This window comes from Simochromis diagramma, unplaced genomic scaffold (assembly GCF_900408965.1).
Source record: "Simochromis diagramma unplaced genomic scaffold, fSimDia1.1 OVJJ01000284.1, whole genome shotgun sequence".
NCBI lineage: Eukaryota > Metazoa > Chordata > Actinopteri > Cichliformes > Cichlidae > Simochromis > Simochromis diagramma.
The window spans coordinates 1,946,337-1,969,058 of record NW_024386871.1 but is presented as its reverse complement, the minus strand read 5'-3'; the positions used below and the strand labels follow the sequence as shown (position 1 = coordinate 1,969,058).

At 41.0% G+C, this 22,722-nt stretch overlaps 2 protein-coding genes across 5 annotated transcripts in view; one reads left to right on the top strand and one right to left on the bottom strand.

The window, feature by feature from the left end:
- Positions 1 to 210: 210 nt before the first annotated feature.
- On the bottom strand, positions 211 to 2,262 carry foxb2 (forkhead box B2). Its single transcript, XM_040031726.1, has one exon. The coding sequence runs from the start codon at positions 1,739 to 1,741 to the stop codon at positions 785 to 787; it is 957 nt and encodes a 318-aa protein (XP_039887660.1). The 5' UTR covers positions 1,742 to 2,262; the 3' UTR covers positions 211 to 784.
- Positions 2,263 to 6,717: 4,455 nt separating this feature from the next.
- Positions 6,718 to 22,722, top strand: part of LOC120733415 — a 39,223-nt gene continuing 23,218 nt past the window's right edge. Inside the window, exons 1-6 of one of the 4 annotated variants that reach the window (XM_040031593.1) lie at positions 6,718 to 7,017; positions 12,813 to 12,908; positions 14,262 to 14,464; positions 14,785 to 14,951; positions 16,609 to 16,716; positions 18,636 to 18,724. In XM_040031593.1, coding sequence (XP_039887527.1) covers positions 6,979 to 7,017; positions 12,813 to 12,908; positions 14,262 to 14,464; positions 14,785 to 14,951; positions 16,609 to 16,716; positions 18,636 to 18,724 — 702 coding nt within the window. In that variant the 5' untranslated portion in view covers positions 6,718 to 6,978. Of the gene's footprint in view, positions 7,018 to 12,812; positions 12,909 to 14,261; positions 14,465 to 14,784; positions 14,952 to 16,608; positions 16,744 to 18,605; positions 18,725 to 22,722 lie in introns of those variants that run through there. The other 3 variants (XM_040031592.1, XM_040031595.1, XM_040031596.1) reach the window with 3 other exon arrangements.

Here is a 22,722-nt window from a genome sequence, read left to right as displayed (position 1 = left end):
TTTTGTTATTACTTCTTGTTGTAGAATATCAAAATATTTAATAAGGGTAGAGACGTATTTCTTTATTTACACATCTGAGGAATTGATAGATAAAAGTCGGGACCTGAATGTCTGTTTCCACTGATGTAAAAGAATGCCCGAGTCTATTGGAATTTTTTTCCTCAGCTTTTCAAACACAGTCGTCCCTGAAAGGATGTGCAAATGTAAACAGTTGTTTAAATAACTACAACACGAAGGATTTGGTTTTAAGTTCTTTATAAATATCTTCAGATAAATAGTGTTATAATACAAGCATAACATTTTTAATGCACTGCTAGAGAATACACAAAAAAGTGCAACAGGCCTAATTAAAAATTACGAAGGTCTACTTGTCTTTAGCCGGTAGGCCTGCCAATGATTGAAGTAAAATAAGTAGAATAACAGCAAAAATCAAAAAACAGAGCAGTTGATTTGCATTTGAAATCATTTCGGACTGTTTGTCTCCTAAATCAAAGCTTTCTTTGGGATTAGCATCTCTACCAGTCTGATTGTATTTATCAGTGCCACGTTACAGTATGTGGTAAATGCCCTCACAAATTGTGCAAATAAATCATGATTTCAATCAACATGAGTCTAATGAAAAATCCATTACACAGCACAATGTTAAACTTAATTTTACAACGCTCTTACAGCTGCACGTAATCTATTTGTCGTCTCTGATAAGTCTTATTTCGGGTAATCTCAATGTCTTTCTCGCTTTATTTTTTTTTTCTTCTCTTTCAAAAATAGCCTGCAATTTACCCGGTTAGGACAGCAGGAGGGCCGGGTGTAGAGGGTTCCCTTTTCCCTCTAGCAGATCGCTTTTCTCCATCAGTGAGGACGGTGAGCAGATCTGGGCCGGGCCGGACTGCAGACCCGTCAAACCCGGCACGGGGCCCAGGGACGGGGTGGGTTTTATTGGCACTGGAACGGCTGGCAGGGTTTGCCCGTTGGCGTTGTGGTACAGGCCCTTGGCTGACACGCTGAATGGTGCGTACTCGGATGATGCTGGCACGGATACGCCACCCATAGACTCTGAGAGCATGCCGACGTGCGGCCACATAGAATTGACCATGCTGCTGAGCTGAGGGGGCACCGGGTAACCCAGATGGTGCATAACCGAGGTAAGGGGAAGCCCACTGGCCATCACACCCTTGTAGTCCCTTCCTATAATGTTCTCTATGGCAAATGGGTGTTTAAACCCACCGGGCTGTGCGCAAGTGATGCCCCCGTAACCCTGAAAGTGAGGAAGGCGACCCACGTTTGGAGGGGCGGCTGAGTGGTCGTGGTGGCTGGATGCAGTGCCCAACTTGCTGCCAGGGTGATGGTGGTGATGGTGGAAATAGTGCATCATGGGGGAACTCTTGCAGGTCATATGCTCGGCACGCAGCACCTTGAAGCGTTTCCGTCTCCTCAGGAAGCTGCCGTTCTCAAACATGTCACCGCAGTCCGGATGAAGAGCCCAGAAGCTGCCTTTCCCCGGCTGATCAGGCCGACGGGGTATCTTGATGAAGCAGTCGTTAAATGAGAGGTTGTGTCGCAGGGAATTCTGCCATCTCTGGGTATTCTCTCGATAATATGGAAAGCGATCCATGATGAACTTATAAATGTCACTCAGAGGCAGCATCTTTTCAGCTGAGTTCTGAATAGCCATCGCTGTGAGTGATATGTAGGAGTACGGAGGCTTCTGGTCGCTGTAAGAGTTTTTCCCTGGACGAGGCATAGCTGGTTACTCTTTTCTTGAAGTTTAAATTCTTGAATAAAAATTTTAAAGTTTTTTTTGACGTTTTTTGTTTTTGTTTTACGAGTTCACTTGCCAGTCTTCATATCAGTCTCCATCTGACTGATCTGCTCCAAAGCTTTGAGCCATCAGATTATATTACCTGCTTTATCGATTAATAGTGAAACCCAAAGGCCCGCCGCTCAGGTAAGATCCTCGAGAGTCTCTCTCGTCCGTAAATAAGTTGGTTTTGTCCGTGTCTTCGTCAAATTATGCTTTTGAAGTCGTGCGTAAATGTCAAATTTCCGTGCGTAAAAGTTGAGAAGTCCTCCGAGTTGCTCTTGTTTCCGCGGCGGCTGAATGACGATATGAGAGGCCGGTTTGCTTTGCTGTCTGTGTGTGATGTGGCTCCTCTCCTCTTGTGCGACGCTCACACTCAATGAGCGCCGTTTTTGTAAGACCCCCGCAGGTCGCCAGCTCTATTATCTATTATCCAGACACTCAGGGGACACGTCATGAGAGAGCAGAGGGCTGTGTGTGTGCGTGTGTGTGTGTGTGTGGGGGGGGGGGGGGGGGGGGGGGAGATAAACATGAGAGGATGTGCGTTCAACACATGCCTTTGCGTCTAATTTGCTGTTTACCAATCAAAGACTCCCACGTAAAGTACACGAGGACAAAATTGACACTTTTGGACCGATTTTAACATCTAATCTTCGTTTAAAGTGGCGAATCTCCTGAAATGTCTTGGAGCAAGACAACAAAATCACCAAAGGTTTTGTGGCATTTTCTCTGCGAATAAACTTGACCTTTGACCTCTCCTGCAATTTTTTAAACAGCACCAGAAGTCATGTAATGTTATAGTATTAAAGTGTTCAGTTGCTTCACATATAAAGACTGCCTTGTCATCTGTGTGTCTGCGGTGAAAGAACTGTGACGGAGAGCGTGGATTTGCGTTGAAATCTCCCCCATTCGAGTCGAGGAAACAAATAGTAAAGAATAGAATATATAAATACAGCATCTTTGTTAAATTTGCTCGATTGCACTTTCAGACTTTGCCAACAATAAATCATGTCTTCCTTTGCGCACAATCATCAGTGCGCTTCTCTTCTGCTCTCAATTACACCAGCTCGTTCGCACAGAAACACACAAAAACACACTGAGAGAGAGAGAGAGAGAGAGAGAGAGAGAGAGAGGCGCTGTTGTTGATTAATTGCTGAGAGGGGAGTCCGGCGGCTGTCTGTCTGTTCAAACACTCTCTGGTGAATCCTACAAGGATGTAAACAAACTTCATCCCCTGCTCTGAATTCTGTTCAGCGGAGAACCGCAAAAAGCCCCCCTCCCTCCTCGTAGTTTTTTCTCCTCTGGCCAGGTGTCATGACTGGGTCCTTGACGGCTCCTGTCTTCCGCGGTGCCCCGGTGGGCCCTCGAATACATTACAATAATTAAGCCTTCCGTGATTTAGCCTCCTAAGAGAGAAGTCCAACAATGTAATTAAGGGCAAGCTCGCTGTATTAGGTATGAATATTCAAAACTGTGTCAATTAATTAGCCGGTGTATCACTCCCGTTATGTCCCGGTCCTTCAAGCCCACTCAAAAGGTCAACCGTGTCAACGGAGAGCATATTTTAAAGACATTATGTAATTGCAAAGAAAATGACTTTTTAGTGCCACTTTGCTTGACGAGGAGGGAACATTTTAAAAGACAGTTGATGCTGCGCTTGTGTTTTTTTGTTTTCTCCGAATAACTGTTTTCCCTGCGCCTGAAAAATGAGATTTGAAACACCGAGGCCCTCCGAGGCCAGGGCGGGTAAAAGCATCCTCTTAAAACGCCCGGGAAAGATCAATATTAAATCTGTTTTCACAAAGGGGGCCGTTAAATAGACACCGTAGCTGATCTGCATAACAAAATTAATTAGGTAGTCTACGGCAGCGTTCGCTTGCACCCAACTCCTGGACAAATAACTAGTTGTAAAGCACACCTTCTGGGCATATGGAACATATGCTGGAATTATCCTTAATTGACTAATTACATAAATTACTCATTAAGTTTACAGCACATCAATTATAAAAGATGTATCAATTAATTTTGCATAAATTACAAGCGGCACGCTGCACGAAGAGGGCGGCGGAGGGAATGAGGGTCGCCAGGAGGGGGTCCTCTCTAAGGTGGAGAGACATGTGTGTGTTCGTGCGTGCGCGCAAGTGGGCGCGCGTGTGAATGGCGGTCGTCTGTTTGTTTCCAGTCTCTAATAATTATTTGTTCAGCTTAAGGGCAAAGATATTCTTTCTCTGTCTCCCATTCGCAAAGGGAAAGTGTGGGGGTAATGGCAATTATACTAATAATAATAATCTTAAAGACCTCTCTCCAAGTCATAAGGGGCGCATCGTCGCGGAGAGAGCCATTAAAATCAATTAGCGCGGCCTATTGTTTTCAATGGAAAATTAAGCCGGTTTAGGACTGTAGTGCAGACGCTGTAAGGCTCACTTGCGTGATGGGGAATTATTTAGTGGCAAAATACGACAGATCTTACAATTTGCCCATAAAAGAGCGAGCCAGGGGAGCATTAATGGATCACAGCTAGGATGGTCCGCCTGTTGCCTTCCTGTTGGCCTTCAAGAATCTTTCAGTCACCTCAGGTAAAACTGTCTTGAGTTCCCGTTTCACAGAAACTGATTAGGTGCAAAGAACCAGCATTCTTCCCCGAAATCTCGTCGTGAAACTTCGACCACACAGCGACAGGATAAAAACTGTCACAGCAATTAAAAGCAAACGTTTTAGTCTAAAAGCTTTGTAATCAGTCATTTACTTTCCCCAAACATATGCGTGCTTTCACTTTGTAGAGTCTACAAACTAAATACCGAATTTGCAGCATCTTTTTGAGTCTGAGCCAGCATCAAGTGGTGCTGTCTGTCATAATATCACACTGGAAATGTTGCAGAAATCCAAATCAGGACTTGCAGTAATGCTTTTTTCAGTGTTCAGTGTTTGTGACGCTCTTATTATGAAATTGAGATATAAAGTGTAGAAAAATGAGACAATTTTAACAAAACAAAATCATAATCTTTAAATTCATTTCATTGAAGGGGCCCAAACATTGCAGCAGCAAACTGGTTTTGATTCCATGGGGTCACCTTGTTTTCAGGATGGATTTAATTACTTTGCACATCATAAATAAACAAGTGAATAAACCTGGAATGAACCTGTGTTATGATGAGCATATGCAAATGTATCCTCTTTGCTGTTGATATAGAAAACCTGCAAAAGTCGTTAGGCATTCTTTGAAGGAATATTCTAAAATGTTCCTGCAAATACAGATGGTAGTTACAGGCTAGAGCAGGACAGTGACAATATATTGCTCAGGTGTCGTCTGTGCCTGCTCACGCTTCTCTGTTATTGTGAAAGTTACTGTAATTCCTTGGACATTCCCAGACACAGGAACACACTAAATCTACCATTACAGCTTGTTCACAATGAAGGGGGTAACGTTATGTATATGTAAATGTAAAAAAATATATAAAGAAAATCTATTTCCACTGACAATATAGCAACAGGGGAAACTCGATATTTAAGGCTTTTGGTGACCTTTTGCACCTTACCCTTCATTGTATTTCACATATCCACCTTGTTAGAGTGTCTTACTAATTTTGAGTGACTTCATGTAGAAAAGCCTTGAAGGGAAGTAACCCTTCCCATATTGTTTGAAATATATATATATATATATATATATATATATATATATATATATATATATATATATATATATATATATATATATATAGAGAGAGAGAGAGAGAGAGAGAGAGAGATAGAGAGATAGATAGATAGATAGATAGTCATTAACAAACTGTCTATCTATCACTTTGGTTGCTTTTTGTTTCTCAGGAAACAAAAACTTTTATTTTGAACTGATTAGATCTGGTCTGAATATTGTAAGAGCCCTCTTGGCTTTCTGCAGGGACAGTGCTCTAACAGAGCTCGCATTTAGAGCAGAGTATTACTGCTTTCACCACAAATGGAGAAGCAAGATGCTCACAGTAGTGCTCATAGTGCCTGCTGCATTAATACAGTTAGGCAACCATGGATTCCAATAAATGTGGTATTTGAGCTAAAAGCCATGTGAAAAAGACACTCTCTCTCTCTTACACACACACACACACACACACACACACACACACACAAACATTTGTGCATTATATGGGGGATTGTCTCTAATGTAGTGATACACCAGCCAGTTTGCTTTTTGTCCTTTAATGGCCTGTTATAAGAAAATAACCACAGTCCATGCTGATTTATTTGGTTATCATTCCATTTTCGTTACTCTTATCACAAACAAGATTTGGCATTGGTACAGTATAGCATGAGTTTTCAGTTGTTTTTCACGAACTGGCAAATGAAGCCAAAGCTCGTATCAAGGATGTTAATTGACGTGACCCTTTATTACTTTTACTTTATAATTAATCTGAGTGTAGTCGACTTATCAGAAACCAAATGGGCTGGGTGGGTTGGTGGGGGGGCTAAAGAGTTAAACCCAGTGGCACAATGAACCAATGATAAACGACCTCTTTTAAATATTAAAGTTTCAGGATTGGCTGACTTCCTATGTGTGTGTGTGTGTGTTACTGTTCCTCACAGGGACGTCTTTCAGGTTAATTAAAGTGCTTCCTGTGAAAGCACGCCCGTACCAGAAAGGTACTGCGGTGCTCTTTGGCTGTGGTTGTTATCATATTGCGGCATTTTTCCTCCCCTGTGCACCACAAGTGTGAATATCCTCAAATTAAGAATAGAGCCAAACCAGCAGCGTGCTGTAACGTAAAGCTGGAGCACTAGGCTGCACTCATCACTCACTAAATTCAGTATGGTCTCATCTGAGGCTGTATGGGATAGGATAGGGATGCGTTAATGTGCACGGGGAGGAGGGGTTGAGCGGGGGAGAAGGACGAAGGGCGGGGAGGGGGGCTCCTACCACCGCAGGGTGCGCGGCTGAATCACCGAGCGCGCCTCCGTCGGATCTCCTCTTCCTACCGTCACACCCACTGCTCGGTGTTGTGGGTTCGCCCCGTTGAGAAGGGGAGGACCGACGTCTCTCGCGGCAGCAGCGAGTGCTGCAGTGCGAGCGCAGCGGGGGACTCGGAAGCGAGGAGAGAGGGGGGAGAAAAAACACAAGCCCACATCAGCTGCCTTATTGCCGAAACTTGGTCTATGGAGAGATCTGCAACAGCGCCGTAGCGACGCAGGCCGACATGGAAGAGTATTTGCGGAGGGTCCAGAGCAGACTCGGGGTGAGTTAAGAGCCTTCAGCGGCGTTAACACCAGGTTGCGGGTATAATGAATGAGACCATGACGGGAAAGCTGCTACTGCTGTGCTACAGGCTGCGTTCCTGTTGCTGGAAAAGCGCACGGCAAACGCCTCTCACGTCCCCTCGGTCTTCCCGCCCCCCATGCCCACCCCCCAAAGCACCTGTAGATCGCCAGTATGACAGCACAAAAGGAAAAGAACGGCGTGTTTGGTCCAATACAATAAGCACGTTGTGTTTACAGGAACACCAGTGTGTGAATTTGAATGAGGAGATTTCTAATGAGGGGAAGGCGTGACATCAACAAGTTTAGCCGGAGGCTGTCCTTCCCTGCTATCTGGCTGCTCTGCAGATACTGACTCATAATTTGCATTTGATCCAGAGCTGAATATCTCTTCGCACACTGTCAAAAAAGCCTCATGCAAATACTAAACAGCTTAATTTATACGGATCAAATGAACGTAGAGCATCTGTGAAGCATTATGTTGCGTTCAGGGGCACATCCAGCCTATGTTGTAGCAGATATGTGGTCTACATGCCTTGAGTTCATAGAGGACCCTAAAACTGCTTTTTGGGCATGTGCTTGAGAGACCCTAGTGTCTGTATGTGTGTGTCGCCATCCCCTTTACACACAAACACACTAAACAAAAAGGGTATTCATTTCCTGTTAATACTGTCTCTGTCGTATTTGGGACATCATATTTTGGCAAGGCTTAGCATCATTTGTTTACAATGTCCAGGAAGGGGATGATCAGAAATATCTGTCTGTGTCAGATGCTCTACTGTACACCATGTACTGAAATATGACTTTAATAGTTTTAGTTTTGCTATGTTGCTCCTTATTTTCTTTGGAGGGGAAGGAAAACACCCACCACACAGTCTGAGAGGACTTGATTGGCGTTCACACATGAGCACATACTAAACCAAAACAGAGCAGTTTTTTTTAGTCTTAAAGTTAATATTTTTTTTCTTCTCACAACCCTCTCTTAAACATCCTATACGTTGAGAAATCAGCCTCACATCATGGCCCATTTAGTAGCTGCCCTCAAGCATATTTTTCATCAGCAGATGAAGGCTGTGTGTGTGTGTGCGTGTGTGTGTCTTAAGGAGTAGTGTAACAGGGTAATGTACATAATTGTCTGAGCTTGCTGATGCACGTCAAAGCTGAGATAAATATTTCAGAGAAAAATCTCTATCTTGATATTGCCCAGTTATTACAGTATTTGCATATAGGTGTCTGCGATAGGCCGTAATAAAATGATATGAACAAAGTGATTTCTAGTTAATGGAATACCAGGGAAAATATGTTGTTATGGACACCGATTGTTGTTGTAACCCAACATGCAGGGTTGCAGCATTTCTTACCCACCGTACAATACTTACAATAATTAATATACTTACAATACAATATTTCACTTATCTGTGTAAACGGCTGTCTGTCAGCACAATGCAAACCTGTCTGGGATTAAATTTTTAGGCGAGTTTAAGACCTTTTATCTGGGGAGAAGAAAAGCTCAAAGAGGCAAATCTGCAGATCAGAGCACAGCAAGGTAATTGAGTGATAAGAAGGGACGACTGATGAGTGTCACGTCAGATCCAGATAAGGTGTAACACATGTCACGATTAACGGCCATTCCTCAGTTCTCTCTCGCACACAAATGCACACACACGTACAAATTGTGTGCGAGGGCACTTTATCCCTCTCTCTCTCTCTCGTAGCTCTCTAATGTAAACTTTGATGATTCACTCTTTTGCTGACCACGCTCTCGTCTCTGTCATTCTCCTCATCCCGCTTTCTCTCCACTCTCTGCATGGCTATGGTCCAGAACAGCAATACCTCTAATTATGTTGGCTCTTAGAACTTACTGAAGCCATCTTTCCTTCTCACTCAGATTTGCTCTGTGTAGCTCCACGGCTCTAACTCCTTCACTCTTACGACATTTGGCATCGAGCTAAAGCGGCATGCTGAGTGTGCTTCGCGCATCTGTCTTTCTCAATCTGTACACTATCACACATGCAACCACAAAAAAACAGAGTCGTAGGACTGCTTTAATTGGCTTTGTTTGCGCCTTCATTCAGAAACAGGTCATTTTAAAACTTTGTATGTTGGGATGTTCTAACATTTGTCATTTTTCTCTCTTTAATTATTTAGAATTATTTAGAGCATCACATAGATTTTGTTGTCGAGACATCTATCTATCTAATTAAATAAACTGCTAGACCTATGTGATGTCAGAAAAATTAATGCGTGATAACACTTTTAAGCATTGGAATGAGGATATATTTGCAAAAAAGCAGATTTTGCTGTGAGCATAGTAGCCTAATGCTCACCAGCGTGTCTGCGTGAATGCATGGTCCATGCATAAATTGACTTTTCTTATTCATTGCAACTCAGGCTGCCTTTTGCAGTGTTTTATTGAGCATATACATTGTTTGGTGGCGAAGATGATACAATTAATCGGTCATCACTACAGGGGCCTTTCTGTGTGGAGTTTGCATGTCCTTGTTGTGCTTTGAGGCTTCTCTCCAGGTACTCCGGCTTCCTCCCACAGTGTAAAAGCACACTTGTCAGGTTAACAGGTGATTAGGTGTGAATTTGAGTGTGACTGTCTCTCTGTGTTACTCGTGTGATGGAGTGGTGACCTGAACAGAGTGTACTGATGTCTTGCCCAATGACAGCTGGGATAAACTCTGTGATTCTCACTTAGATAAGCCGATGGACAGATGGATGAGAGACCACAGCTTCAGTCAAAAATGAGTAACTTTTAAGGTTATATAGAAACTCCTAATTGAAAATTAGCATTGAAATCCAATATCTCGTGAACTGGAACTTTTTAATTAGGTTTGTGATCTTATTTTCTCTCTTTCTAGTGAGCATTTTAATTTGTTACACCAAAATATTTCTGTTATTTTCCTTTTTTTCCCCAGCAGAAATTGTGTGAATTCTGCTGCAATATGTTCCTCAGCTATATGATCAAGATGTCAGGTTGAGATGAAGCGCGTGTATGGAAATTTAGGGGTGTACATCATGTAAACATCACTACGGCACATTGGCATGACCTCACACCAGGAAGCAGCTGTTCTCTGTGTGTACTTTTTATATTATTTCCATATTAAGAGGAAATCATCATAGCGGTTCTGCAGTGTGTTCTACAGACGCACGATTCAGGTGGAAGCTGAGACTCCAATAATGATTAATAGATATTTCTAATTTAGCACAATGAAGAACCGGGTGGTCCAATGATTGCAAAACCACAGGTGTAAATATTTTTAATTATTTTAGGTTGAATTAGGTTGTTTAAGTGTCTCACAACTTTTAGAGAGGGAGTGATTTTTTTTTTAAAATTAATCTATTTCAGTTTTTGCTGAGAGCAAATACAATAATAAATTTTGTAGTTTTTACATTTAATCTTTATTTATTTAAGCAAAAATAAAAAATAAGATCAGAGCAGCTGTTCATGTATTTCACAAAACTGTCCTAAACCTAAACAAGGGGAGAGGATTTGAATATGGCAGCTCAGAAAGGCGAGGAGGAGAGAAAGAGAGCACTCAGATTGAAAGGTATCAGGTGGCCAGTACACATGTGCGCGCACACCAGTGTTCTCCTATTGCAGTCGAACAGACATTGGCCTTTTCTCCTGCTAATGCATCACTTCCTTTTCTCTGGCTATCTACTATTGATTTATTTTGCTGCCCTCCCTGCTATGAAGGAACGGGCAGGAGAGCCCGTCCCCCATCCTTCTCTGCCTCGCACACATTCTGTACTCTTTCTGCTTCTTATTTTATTTCCTCTTTGTGATACTTCCTCCGTCCGCTTTACCTCAAAAATTGCCCTCCCCGCTGCCCCTCCCCTCTCTGTCTTTCCTGTCACATTTTCTACCTGTTTGGCTTCCATTTTTTCCTTTTCTCCTTTCCTGCACCTCTTCTACACCTCTGACTCACCGACTATATTACAGCTCCTCATTTTGATAAGCCTTTCTTAAACTACTTGGCCTCCTTCTCCAGTATAACCAGACTCCTTCCATTCTTATGATCAGGCAGCCTCAAATCTTTTTTTCTGCGCTCCCTCTGAGCGCTTTGCTCTTTCATTACCTCACCCCTCATTTCATTTATCCCTCTGGCCTGAGTGGTGAGGCCATAAGAACAGAAACAAGACACTGGCTCAATTCCTTATGCACTATTACCAGTGCTTTATGTGTCTAACTATGGCATTTAGCTCCCTTAAATTACCGGACTCCATTATGTATTTGATAAGTCAACAGATTTGCTGAGTGTTTGTAAGGCTTGCAAGATGAAAGCAGGATTACCAGATAAAGTAACAAGTTAACGTGCTTTGAGAGTTTGTTTGTGCTGACCATTTTCTAAAGTCAAGTCAATTTTTTACATTACATTACAAGTACATTTAAAAACAAAACAAGGTTTAACTAAAGTGCTGTACAACTAAACTGGATAAAACAGAGCAGAAATATGCAGCAAAAAACATAAAACAAACAAGAAACAAAGCAAAAGCGTTGAGTTTTGGGTGAGGTCTTAATTTAAACTTTAAAGTTTAACTGTAACTACAGCAAAGGCCCGGTCTCTTTGGTGCTTTATTCTGCTTCTTGGAACATCCAGAAGCATCTGATCATCTATTAGAAGAATGCATAGTTAAAAGCTCAGAAAAGTAAGAGGGTGTCAATCCATCACAATGTAAGTGTGTTAACTGATTCCATGACAGCCGTTGACTATCATATAACACAGAGACTGGAAGTCTACTAAAAGGCATGCAGCAGTTTTTAATTATAAAGATCAGTATCAGCCTGCTAATGTAAAAGCATAAAAATATAAGAGCAGATGTGTGGAATGGAGGTTAAGTTGGGAGGAGGGTACAGTGGCCTCAAGGTTACTGATCTTTGATAGACTGTCATGCTCCCAGTGACGTTGTTGTAAAGGTACTTGTAGCCCTGCTAGTCCTTTTGGAGTAGGGTGTAGGTGTGTCTTGCACTAGTGGTGATTCAGATTATCTGCACTTAACTGATGTTTAGATAAAATGTTAAAGACTGGTATAGAAAGAGCACCCAGTGAGGGCGCTCAATGGTTGAGGATGATTTTGTTAAAAAAAAGTAAAGGTGAATAGGCTGTATTGTCTCCTGCTAAATCGGCTAAATAAGAGTGTCGTTTTTCAAATTTTAACAAAAATACATAAATGTCCAGAGATAAGTTCATGAATCATCTGCCGTATTAAGATCTTCTACTAAGAGTCCCAGTCAACAAATGAAGGGGGAAAAATAATTTTCTGCCTTTTTCACCCTGAGATGAATGTTTAATCTCTGTAATGGAGCTGTCATTAGCGTCCACTTAACCTAAATGAGGAGTGTTTGTTCTCATTGTTTGCAGAAATTAATGGAAGTCATCACTTCTCTGATAAACCGTGTTACTCTGAGTTAGAAGTGAAAAAGTTATTCTTGCTAATTTCGACCGATCCTTTGCTCCCATGATGGATTTTGCCAGTAGTGTAGTGCGTATTTACAAGCATTTTCTTTCAAGCATGAGCTAAGCCTTGCAGCACCGTGACTTCATTATTAATGCATCAGGTTGGGTTTCAAAATGCTGCAGTCATCTAACATAATCATGCTGGCTCGATGCTGGTACATTATACAGTATGCTGTACATCAGCTAGCAGATCAAAGTGCTTCACAGTTCTTTTGTTTGGTTGGGACATAAAGAGACAATAATGTCCTTCCAATCATACTGAAATGAAAAGATACTGATACAATAAATTGGTCGTTTTGTTCTTTTAGGCATCAGAGGGTCCCGTCCATGCTGTTTTAGGTGGACCTGAGCCAGATGTTGACACTGTAGCAGCAACACTGTGCTTAGCTCTACACCTCAGCCAGGTAACTTCAATATCTACCTGTTTGTGTTCATGTGCTTTGTGTTGCATGTTTATATATTACCCTGAAAAAGTTTGGAGTCGCCCGTCATTATTTCTATCTTGTTTCCAAGGAGCCAGACTTCCTTGTAACTTCGAAAGTGGTCTTGAGCATTAGTTCTCCAGGACCTCATAGTGACCTATGAATCCTTCAAGCATACCGTAAATAAGGCACCTATGTGTATTATGTCTACGCATAATGGACAACTCAGCAAAGAATTGGTTTTAAATTGAACTTTGTTACTAGCAGCCTGTCGCAAAAACACATACTATGTTCCCATTTATTTAACTGAATCTGTGAAACGTGGTTGGCAGCAACATTGTTTTTTAGCTTGACAATGGTCACAAACACACTGCCAGTGCAGTAAAAAAACAAACAAACAAAAAACCTGGATAGAAAAACACACAGTGGAACGCTATCAGTCATGGATTGGCCTCCCCAGAACACAAACCTTCATATTACTGAAGTAGTGGAGCATCATCTGAGACAAAAACAGAACAAAACACAACTTTGAGGACATCCATAGAAGAACTTTGAGTGTCCTTAAAGAAGCTTGGAGAACTATTCATGAAATTACAAGAAAGGCTACTGAAAAGAGTTCAGGCTATGTTGAGGAATAAACACACACACAAATATATATATATATATATATATATATATATATATATATATATATATATATATCCACAATGTCCTTAATTAATTTCCAGCTCCTCCATTTGTGCGCAGCATGCAGTAGGACAATGTTTCTACTGACAGCACATTCAAAAACTAACCACATTTAGTATGCCTTCTACATATCCATTTTGGCATATTGTTGTTTGATTTGTGTTAATGTGTCATGTACAGCTCTAGTTTTTGTGCAAATTTTCTCCTTTGCTTAGTTCACAAAACTCGACCATTGCCCCAAACCTTCCAGACTGCCAATTAAAACTGAGAACTTTGCTATGGCTGTTTCTTTCTCTCCCCCATGTCAAATCATGTTTTCGTGGAATAGTTTTCTTTTATGCTTATGAAAAAAAAACAAAAACGCTCTCAGCTTGTATAAGCTGAAACACTACCTTGGTAAAAATGTAACTGAGTGGCAGCAGGGCATAAAATGTCCATTTTTCACTTCGACATCAAACAAAATATTGCCTCGCTGTAGAATCAAGTGCAGTAATTTCCACTATATGCATTCCGCTAACTCGGTGAAATTATGATGCCAGACGCTTCTTGAAATGCTGCATTCAGATTCTACGCTTTTATCCAAACATGATGTACTTTCAGCTTCTTTTTGGCTTCATGTCCTTTCTGTGTGTCTTTGGGCGTCTGAAGAGAGAATCATCAGGTGGAGTGTGTGTGCCGGTGCTGTGTGGCTGCAGATGTGACACCGTGTTGCCCGAGGAGACGGCGAAGTATCTGAAGAGGGTGAAGCTTTGTGAGAGCTTGCTGCTTTGGAGAGACGATGTAGACCTCATGAGACTACATCGCGCTAAAAGGCTCTCGCTCACACTGCTGAGAAATGGACTGCTAGACAGGTGAATGCAATTCAGATTCAGACCAGCAGAACCAGGTCAGTCTGCAGATCAGTTCAGCTCAAATTTAGGAAACTTACGTACATGTGCACGCAAAACCACAAATATACACAGGTGCAATGGGCTTTGGCAGCGAAGACCATTTGTTGATGTCTAGATTATTTTGGAAGATCATTTAGGTGTGTGTGTGTGTTTGCGTGTGTGTGTGTTCATCCCACATGACACAAAAAAGAGTGTTGTATTTATGCAAATGAATCATGATCATTGCTCCTTCCCCGGCAGCCATCCATATCCCCTTCACCCCCGTCCTCTCCCTCTTCTAGCTCTGAGTGCCGCACTCTGGAGTCCAGCATCCAGCGAGTGGTCTATCATGACGGGCAGCAGGGCGCGGGGGATGATGGGGCATTGTCCGCGGTGACGACAGTCACCAAAGAGATTCTTCAAGAGGCAGCAGAGCACATCAGAGCAACGCTGGGGGAGATTCTTGGAGGTGAGAGAAGCACAGGCGCCCTCCCCCCAGGGGGAGTAATGGGGCGATGAAGGAGGACACACACAAATCCCCTGACATGACTCGCTTAACACTCACCAGGAGAGATCGAGAACGAGAAAGATGAAGGGTGGTGAATGTGAGTAAGTAAGAGCTCGGAGAGACACACAGAGTCCCGTAATGTGACTTTTTTTTTCTTTTTAATTTAGCTTAGTCTGTTTTCCTCTTTTGTCAGGTAGTTGTATTTTCCTCCTAAAGTAACAAAAGTTATCACAACAAATCAACGTGAAATGAGAAAAAGTAGATGAGCAGAGAACAAAAATGTGTGTAAACTACGCGTGTGAACTCTATTAGAGACAAAACTTTCTAGTTTCTGTGTAGGCTAGAGTAAAATATTCTTTGCATGTAATGATATTTTATGCTGTCAATAACAAAATAACTCCATAACTCCCCATAAAACTTTAATTGAGATGCCTTCTGTGCACGTGTTGTTAAGCCAGTAAAACAGCCTGCCAAACAGGTACTCCAGACGTCGATGCTAGGCACCTGTGTGAAGGCTAGGTTGCAGAAAGCATCTGATCCTTGTTCGATAATGCTCTCCATCAACTTTCACTGAGATTTACAGAGAGACAGACAGAGGAAAAGTGAATTAAGGTGGAGAATGGAGGGAAACGGCAGAGAGAGAGGAGTAAAGTGCAGAGACAGGAAAGAAAGATGAATAGAACAGGAGAATCATGTGCTGTAAGTAGTCCACTGCTCATATTTCTCTGGGAGAGTTCTTTGTACAGCGAATTTTAAGGTTCATTGATTCCTACAGGAACTCAGCTCTTTCCCTAAATAACATACGGTCTTTGAGAAGACAGTTATCATGGAGGTGGGGCCTGGGTATACATCCCAAACAGACAATTCACACTTTAAGGCTGTTTTTACATAACTGGTTGACTGATAAATCAGACTCATTCACTGATATCCTAAAATATGATTTAGAGAGATCACACAGTGGTGCAAGCGGCTTCCAAAAAGCCAAACTTACTTTTTTCATAAGCATAAAAGAAAATTATTGCTTGCACTGATTTCTTTTCCCTTACAAAATGTCTTTCAGTGTCCGCTTGATGAAAAGGAGAAAATAATAGCACAAACACCTAATATTATTTATACACTAACAAAATCATGTCCTAAATATTATTCTTACTGTCTCATTTTATTAGGAGTTAATCATTCTCTGTGTGCTGTGTTGTCTTTGTGATGTACAAACAGTATTAAGTGTAAACCTGCCCAAGCAAGTGCAAAATCTTGTAACTAATCATACTGAAATGTAGGAAAACAGAAGTGTAAATTGTCAGTAATTATTTACTTTTAGCGATTTATTTTTTCACTCTAAATCCGTGGGGCAACCTACCATTACGCGGATTGTATTTAAAGTAACCGTTCATAGCTAAAAACAAATCAGTGCAAGTGGATCTTTTTGGTTTAAGTTGAGACTGTGATGTAGTTTTGCCATAAATGAGAAGGGTAGGCTTGTAGAGTAAAGGAAGAAATTCATTGGCAACCCTAAAAACAATCACGTTGTGCATAACATTGAACTGTTTATATGAACTTGTGAAAGAGAGCCAGAGTTAGCATGACGATTGCACTCTGCACTTGTTTTGTGTGTCTACAGAGGCCCTGCGACTCCAGACAGAAGCCTTTTGGATGAAACACGGCCGTCATTCAGCACAGCTGGAGGAGCTCGTGAAATCCTTGGAGCAATGGGGGGAAGTCGCTGTTGGTGAGCACAATGAAGTGAAGTTACAAGGTGTGCGTTCGATCACAAAGTGAATCTAAACAGAGAGACTGGCTGGAGTAGAGAGTCTGATATAGCTTTGTTCTTATATGCTCATCAAAGCAACACAGCGGCAGGTGCATCGTATTTCATAGCACTTTATGGGAGGAAGTATAACCAATGCAAGAAACAATGATTCCATTACTTTGAGTTTAACTGTGAGCTAGTTTCAGACCAGTGGGTTATCATATTGGGTTGCATTCAGCATCTTATCTTGGAAGTGTATCAGTGATGTATAAATTGATTGTCACTACAAAGATCAATCCAGTAAAATGTGCAAACCAGTGTCTGTACCACTCAAATACTAGACTCATAGATAGCATCGCATTTCTTGAAGGAAAAAAAAGTTTTTCTTAATCTCTGACAGAGAGACTTCATTATTTGAAAATACATCAGTTTAAGTGTAAGAGTCAGAGCTGACCTTGTTGTGGGAAAATGTTGCTTTTTGGGGCCATGGGAACAAACTGGTCATGAGGCTGAGTGCCAGTGCCGTGTCGTGTCCAGCTTACTTAATACACCCATTAGCATAAGGGCGTGTGATTAATTTTCCTAAGGGGCCACATGAGAAACTGAGACCCTCTGCAATAAGCCAAACCCGGTTCTGCTTAATATTTATTTTATCGCTTTAAAAGCTTATTGGTGCAGCTCTCCACAACAGTCCAAGTTTCTCACGTCGGCCCCTTGGGAAAATTAATTGCCCACCGCTGCACTGTTTACCCAGTCAGTGCTATTTGGCCATATATTCATATAACAGTTTTCAATGTCATGTACAGTGCTTAACAAATTTATGAGACCATGTATATATATATGAGTTCTCTGAGAGATCAGAAAATCAATTAATCATTACATTCAACCATTACAACATTTTTTCCTTTTCAGGAATGCAATAAATATAATTTTTGAAGTAAATATAATCCTCTTAATAAAAAAAAGAATAATATTCTTCATCATCACCTTTTTTCTACTCTTTTGGAAAACAGTAAATTTTAAAATTCAACAACAATAATTATAATTTAGCATTAAAACTATTAATTTAAAAGCTCTTTCAGTTAAAGACTTTGCACATACTAGTGATGGGTACTGAAACATAAAAAATGATTTGGGTAATTATAAATACTGGTAACTTACCCCAGCAAACTTATAATAAATTTGTTGAGCACTGTATTTTGTGTTATTTTACAAAAAGGTAACTTAGTTTTGTTAATAAACTCAGTCTTTAGGTTTATAACAATTAGACTGTTAAACCTACCTACTATGTAGGTTAGTGTCAGGTAATAATTATTTGCGAAACTGCTTTTTTTTTCTTGCTACTGACTTTTACTTTAAGATGAATCAGTCTCCCTTCACCACCGAACCATGAAGTGTGTTATTAAAAAGCCCTGCTTCTCCTACCATCGCATAGCAGAAATACTGTCCATGAGTAATTTGTATTAGAGGACTGATGAAAGTCCACCCTGATCACTCTGTCAAGTAAATCTGTAGTCAGGTTGTAATCGTGTGTCAACATCAACTCTAATAGCAGTAAAACCAGTATAAATAATCTTTCCCTAGCAGGAGCAGTAAAGCTAACAGGACAGTGAGGGAGCTGTCAGTGGAGCACAGTCTGTGCACGTTGCAGTATTAACATAAGGTCTAATTAGATAACAGGGCTGTGTTGTTCCTGACAGCATTGTGTTTGCATGAATGCAAAAATTCCATTTGTTGCAGCATTGTAACATCGTTTTACTTACCTTTCACATCTGGAGAGGGAATTCATGCTTTATATTTTTTTTTCCTGTTATTTGTTGTGAAACCGTTTTGGATCCTTATATGTGTGTGTTTCATATAACTGTTAGTCTGTTTGTATATGTGCTGACTGGATGTAGACTTGATGCAGCAGCTGACTCTGGAGGTAAAGGAGTTTTCAGATGGAGAGATGACCGTAGTACTCACTTCGATGGCTACAGATAAGGAGGTAAATTCTTATTAAATAAAGTACCAGTCTTATGCCAAAAATCACATCACAGGATCTATGAAAAGTACTTTTTAAAAAGTTTTGAGCCACCACTCATTTCTTTATATTTTGCTTCCAAGTAGGCAGACTTTCTTGTAAAGCTTCATAGTGGTGTTTAGGAGCAGTTCTCCAGGCTTTCTGAAGGTCTTTTAAAGTTTCTCTTTGCACATTAACTGCTTTTTCACTCATAAGAGAAATATATATATATATTTTTATGATGCTGACAGATGAATTTTGAAAGCAGTTTTCCATCAGACCCTGCAGCTGCTCCATCTACTGATCACTGAAGCCACATCAGAAATGGTCTCAGTGGAAGGATGGCTGTCAAAAAGTAATTCTTAAGGAAGGGAAATGTGGAGAAAAGGGCTGCGGTATGCCAACCTACACAAGAACTGGACTGAAAATCAGTACCAACAGGGTCTATGTAGTGATGAATCCAAGAGGAGGTCATGTGAGAGGTAAAACAGTGAGTTTCTTCAGCCATTTGTAAAACACGATGGAACTAACGTCTTTCAAGAAGCCTGAAGGACTACTCCTGAAAGAGTTCAAGCTGTGTTGAAGAATAAAAGTGCCAAATACTGACTTCCAAGTTTGCTATAATTGTACAAACTCTCTTTTTGCCCTATATGCTGTATTTCCATGCATGGAAACGTGTGAATGCGTGCCTACTTCCTGTTTTCCTATCAAAATATAAAGCAATGAGTGGTGGCTCAAGACTTATGCACAGTTTTCTGATATACTCCTATATCCGTACACAACACAAATCAAAATCAATGGTTATGTGTACTTTATTTATTGTACACAGTAATACATAAAGTGTGCTGATAATGGAATATTGGATTAATATCCTTATTATTTTTTACTTACTAACCCCATTAGTCTTCTTTTTAGTGTTTCGTGGGTTGTAATGTTTTCAGAGAAGCTCAGAAAACTTCTGTTGTCTTTTAAGCGACAAAAGAGAAAGAGATAATGTTTCATTTGTTAAAAAGTTACTTTTGATGGATACATCACACCTTCGCTGTGTCAAATTTGGGAGGTGCTGTAGTGTAGAAGAGGAGCCCCTCTGCTGTTGTGATGTTCTGCATTTGGATGAGATGTAGATGGAAGCTCGAGAGCCTCGCACACAATCATGTATCACCTTCCTCCCCACTGATTCCAAAAATGTGACACACACACACACACACATATTGAAACATTTGTGTAATGCTGGTGATGACTTCTCTAGCTCTGTCACTCTTTTTCTTCCTCTTCACATTTGCAAACAACACACACACACGCACATACACGCACATACACGCAAACAGGGTGCTTTAAGCCTTTAAGTTTACCCCTTGCTTTTCTCCCTGCTAATGTGTTCACCCCCCCACCCAAAAGCACCCCCCCCACCACCAAAATAAAAAATTATTCATTATTTCTTTTATATCTCCTTCTCACTTCCAAAGCCCATTTTTCTCAGCGGCTGCCTAGCGTGCAGTATTAGGCTATGTGTAAAATAAATGATGTCTGTAGCCGTAGGGGTATGGCTCTGCCTCCCCCAGAAAACTACCTAACGTCCAAGGAACATTAAACACCCAGATCCTCGTTTAGCGAATAAATAACCATTCATTTGAATGGCTTTGTCTGTGTTTGCGCACCGGACTTTCTGTGCATATTTTACCAGCGCTGAGCCTGCATGCTGTGTGTCAGGAGGGAGAGAGAAAGAGAGAGAGAGAAAGAGAGAGAGGGCCCATTAAAGACTTAATATAGAATAAATGGCCAGGGGCTTGTGTGTCGCCAGCGGACCCCAACTCCACAGCGTCATGGTGGGTTACTAATGACCTGAGATCGGGCTCCAAAATGAACTCCTTATATGCATGTCATTTGCAGTGTGTATATATTTATATATTATTTTTTAATTGTGTTTGAAAAGAGAGTAAAACGGTATGAGAGTCATTTATTGAGGGGGGCTTAGGGAAGTTCTGCCTTAAATGATTCTTTCCAGAAAACTAAATAAATTAGATTCAATTAGTCTTTAATGGTTTATGTGCTATGTGTTTGTCAAAGTGTTCTCCGTGTGTGTGTGTGTGTGTGTGTTGGATGGTTAAAGAGGGCAGAGTTAGATTTTTGTTTAAAAAAAAAAAAAAAAGATGTCTGTGATTGCCTAGTTAGCAGAAGAAAAAGCTTGCAGTGTGTGGTGTAACGATACGGACACATCGTATATACTGACTAATGTATTTTTGTATACTGTACAAACATACATTAGTCAGTCTGGGTGCTCCTCTATTACAGGAAGAGAAAAGTACAAACGAAATGAGCTTCCTCCCTTCAGAGTCACTACAGTTGAAACTGCAAAGGCAAATATTTCTGTCGGTTTCTCAAACACTGTTATTGTGTTTGACTACAGAAGAATAAAATACTGCTGCTGCTCCTGCACGAGAGCAACAATTATCTGAATTTTTCAGTGCTTCACCTTACAGAAGCAACGTTACATTTAAATGCCGCAGCGTGACCTTATTTAAATATTTTTGACATTAGAGTTAGTTTTCTGCATGACAGCAAGTTTCTCCGTGATGTGTACTATAAAGCACCAAGCATGGTGCTGCTCTGGGAATCAGGAGGAGCAATGTAAATCTTTGAAAAAACCCCTCTGTTATAGCTGTGTACTGTCACTAGTGGTCAGCACCAAAACAAAAATTAAAAAAAAAACTAGCTCAGCCCGTTCTGTGGAGAACATGGATGACACAATAGGAAAAAAAAATTATACTAAAGTTAAATTTAGTTAATTTATATTCATATAGGACCAAATCACAGCAACAGTTACCTCAAGGCACTTTATAATGTAAGATAACGACCCGACAATAATGCAGGGAAAACCGAGAAAACGCCAACAATCAGATGACCCCCAACGAGCAAGAGCTTTGGTGACAGTGGGAAGGAAAAACTCCCTTTTAACAGAAAGACATCTCTGGTAGTACTGGTGAGAAAACCACCACCAACCACTGGAACCAAGTCGAATCAAGTGCTAAAAACAGTTAAAACTTTCCACTGCCATTGTTTGTTTGTTTTTTCTTTATGATGTGACATTTTTGTGCTTCTTCCTGCTCTGTAGGCTTTTTAGAGGGCTACGTGCTTTGGAGCCTCTACGTTAGTTAAATTCCCACAGTCTCTTTCATTATACAGCCAAAGACCTGCACAACTGAACACCAATAAATCCCACATAACACAATAGTTCTGAGTGGGGTGTACAGTCAGTAGCAAAGGTCTTAGCAAAACCCTTACTAACTTCTAATAGGAACCATTAACCCTAATAAAAAGAGCATATTGTGTCCATTACTCCCTCTGGTGTTGTTTGAAGACTATTAAAAAAAAATCAGATCTGATCCAGATGCACCACATCAGTCACTTCTGTCACTCACTTCTTTCGCAAAATAGCGAGATGTTCCAGCTGTTCAGTAGCTTGCTTTATTAGACAGCTAGTTAGCTGATGAGCATTAACATTTGAGTCAGTTCACAACATAAAGTGACTCTGAGCTCAGACTACCAAGATCGTTGTGAAGGAGTCTTTCGAAAATCTTCTCCCCTGTATGAGGTCCATAGCCCCCAAATTTTTGAGAACCCCTGCTGTACAGATTCCTTATGAGATGCTGTGTTTGCATCCATTACAGCTCCCATGCTCTGTGGTAGATGCATTGTATCAACTAGTAGAAAAAGCACCACAGCAGTGCAGCACCATAGGGGTCAAGGGCGTTGCTCAAGGGCACGTCGCTGTTGTGCATCATCACCTTGATCATTTGAAAAGTTTTGTGTAACACTTACATTGACCTCAAATTGATGAACACAAACCCCCCCACTAAAGACACATTATTCGCATATTCATGCCAGCACGTGTGTGTTTGAGCTTTTCACAGCTCAGAAATTAGCGCTGGCAGATGAAGCTTCGGTCAGATGAAGAGTTGTCATGCTGTGGAGTTGATGAACTG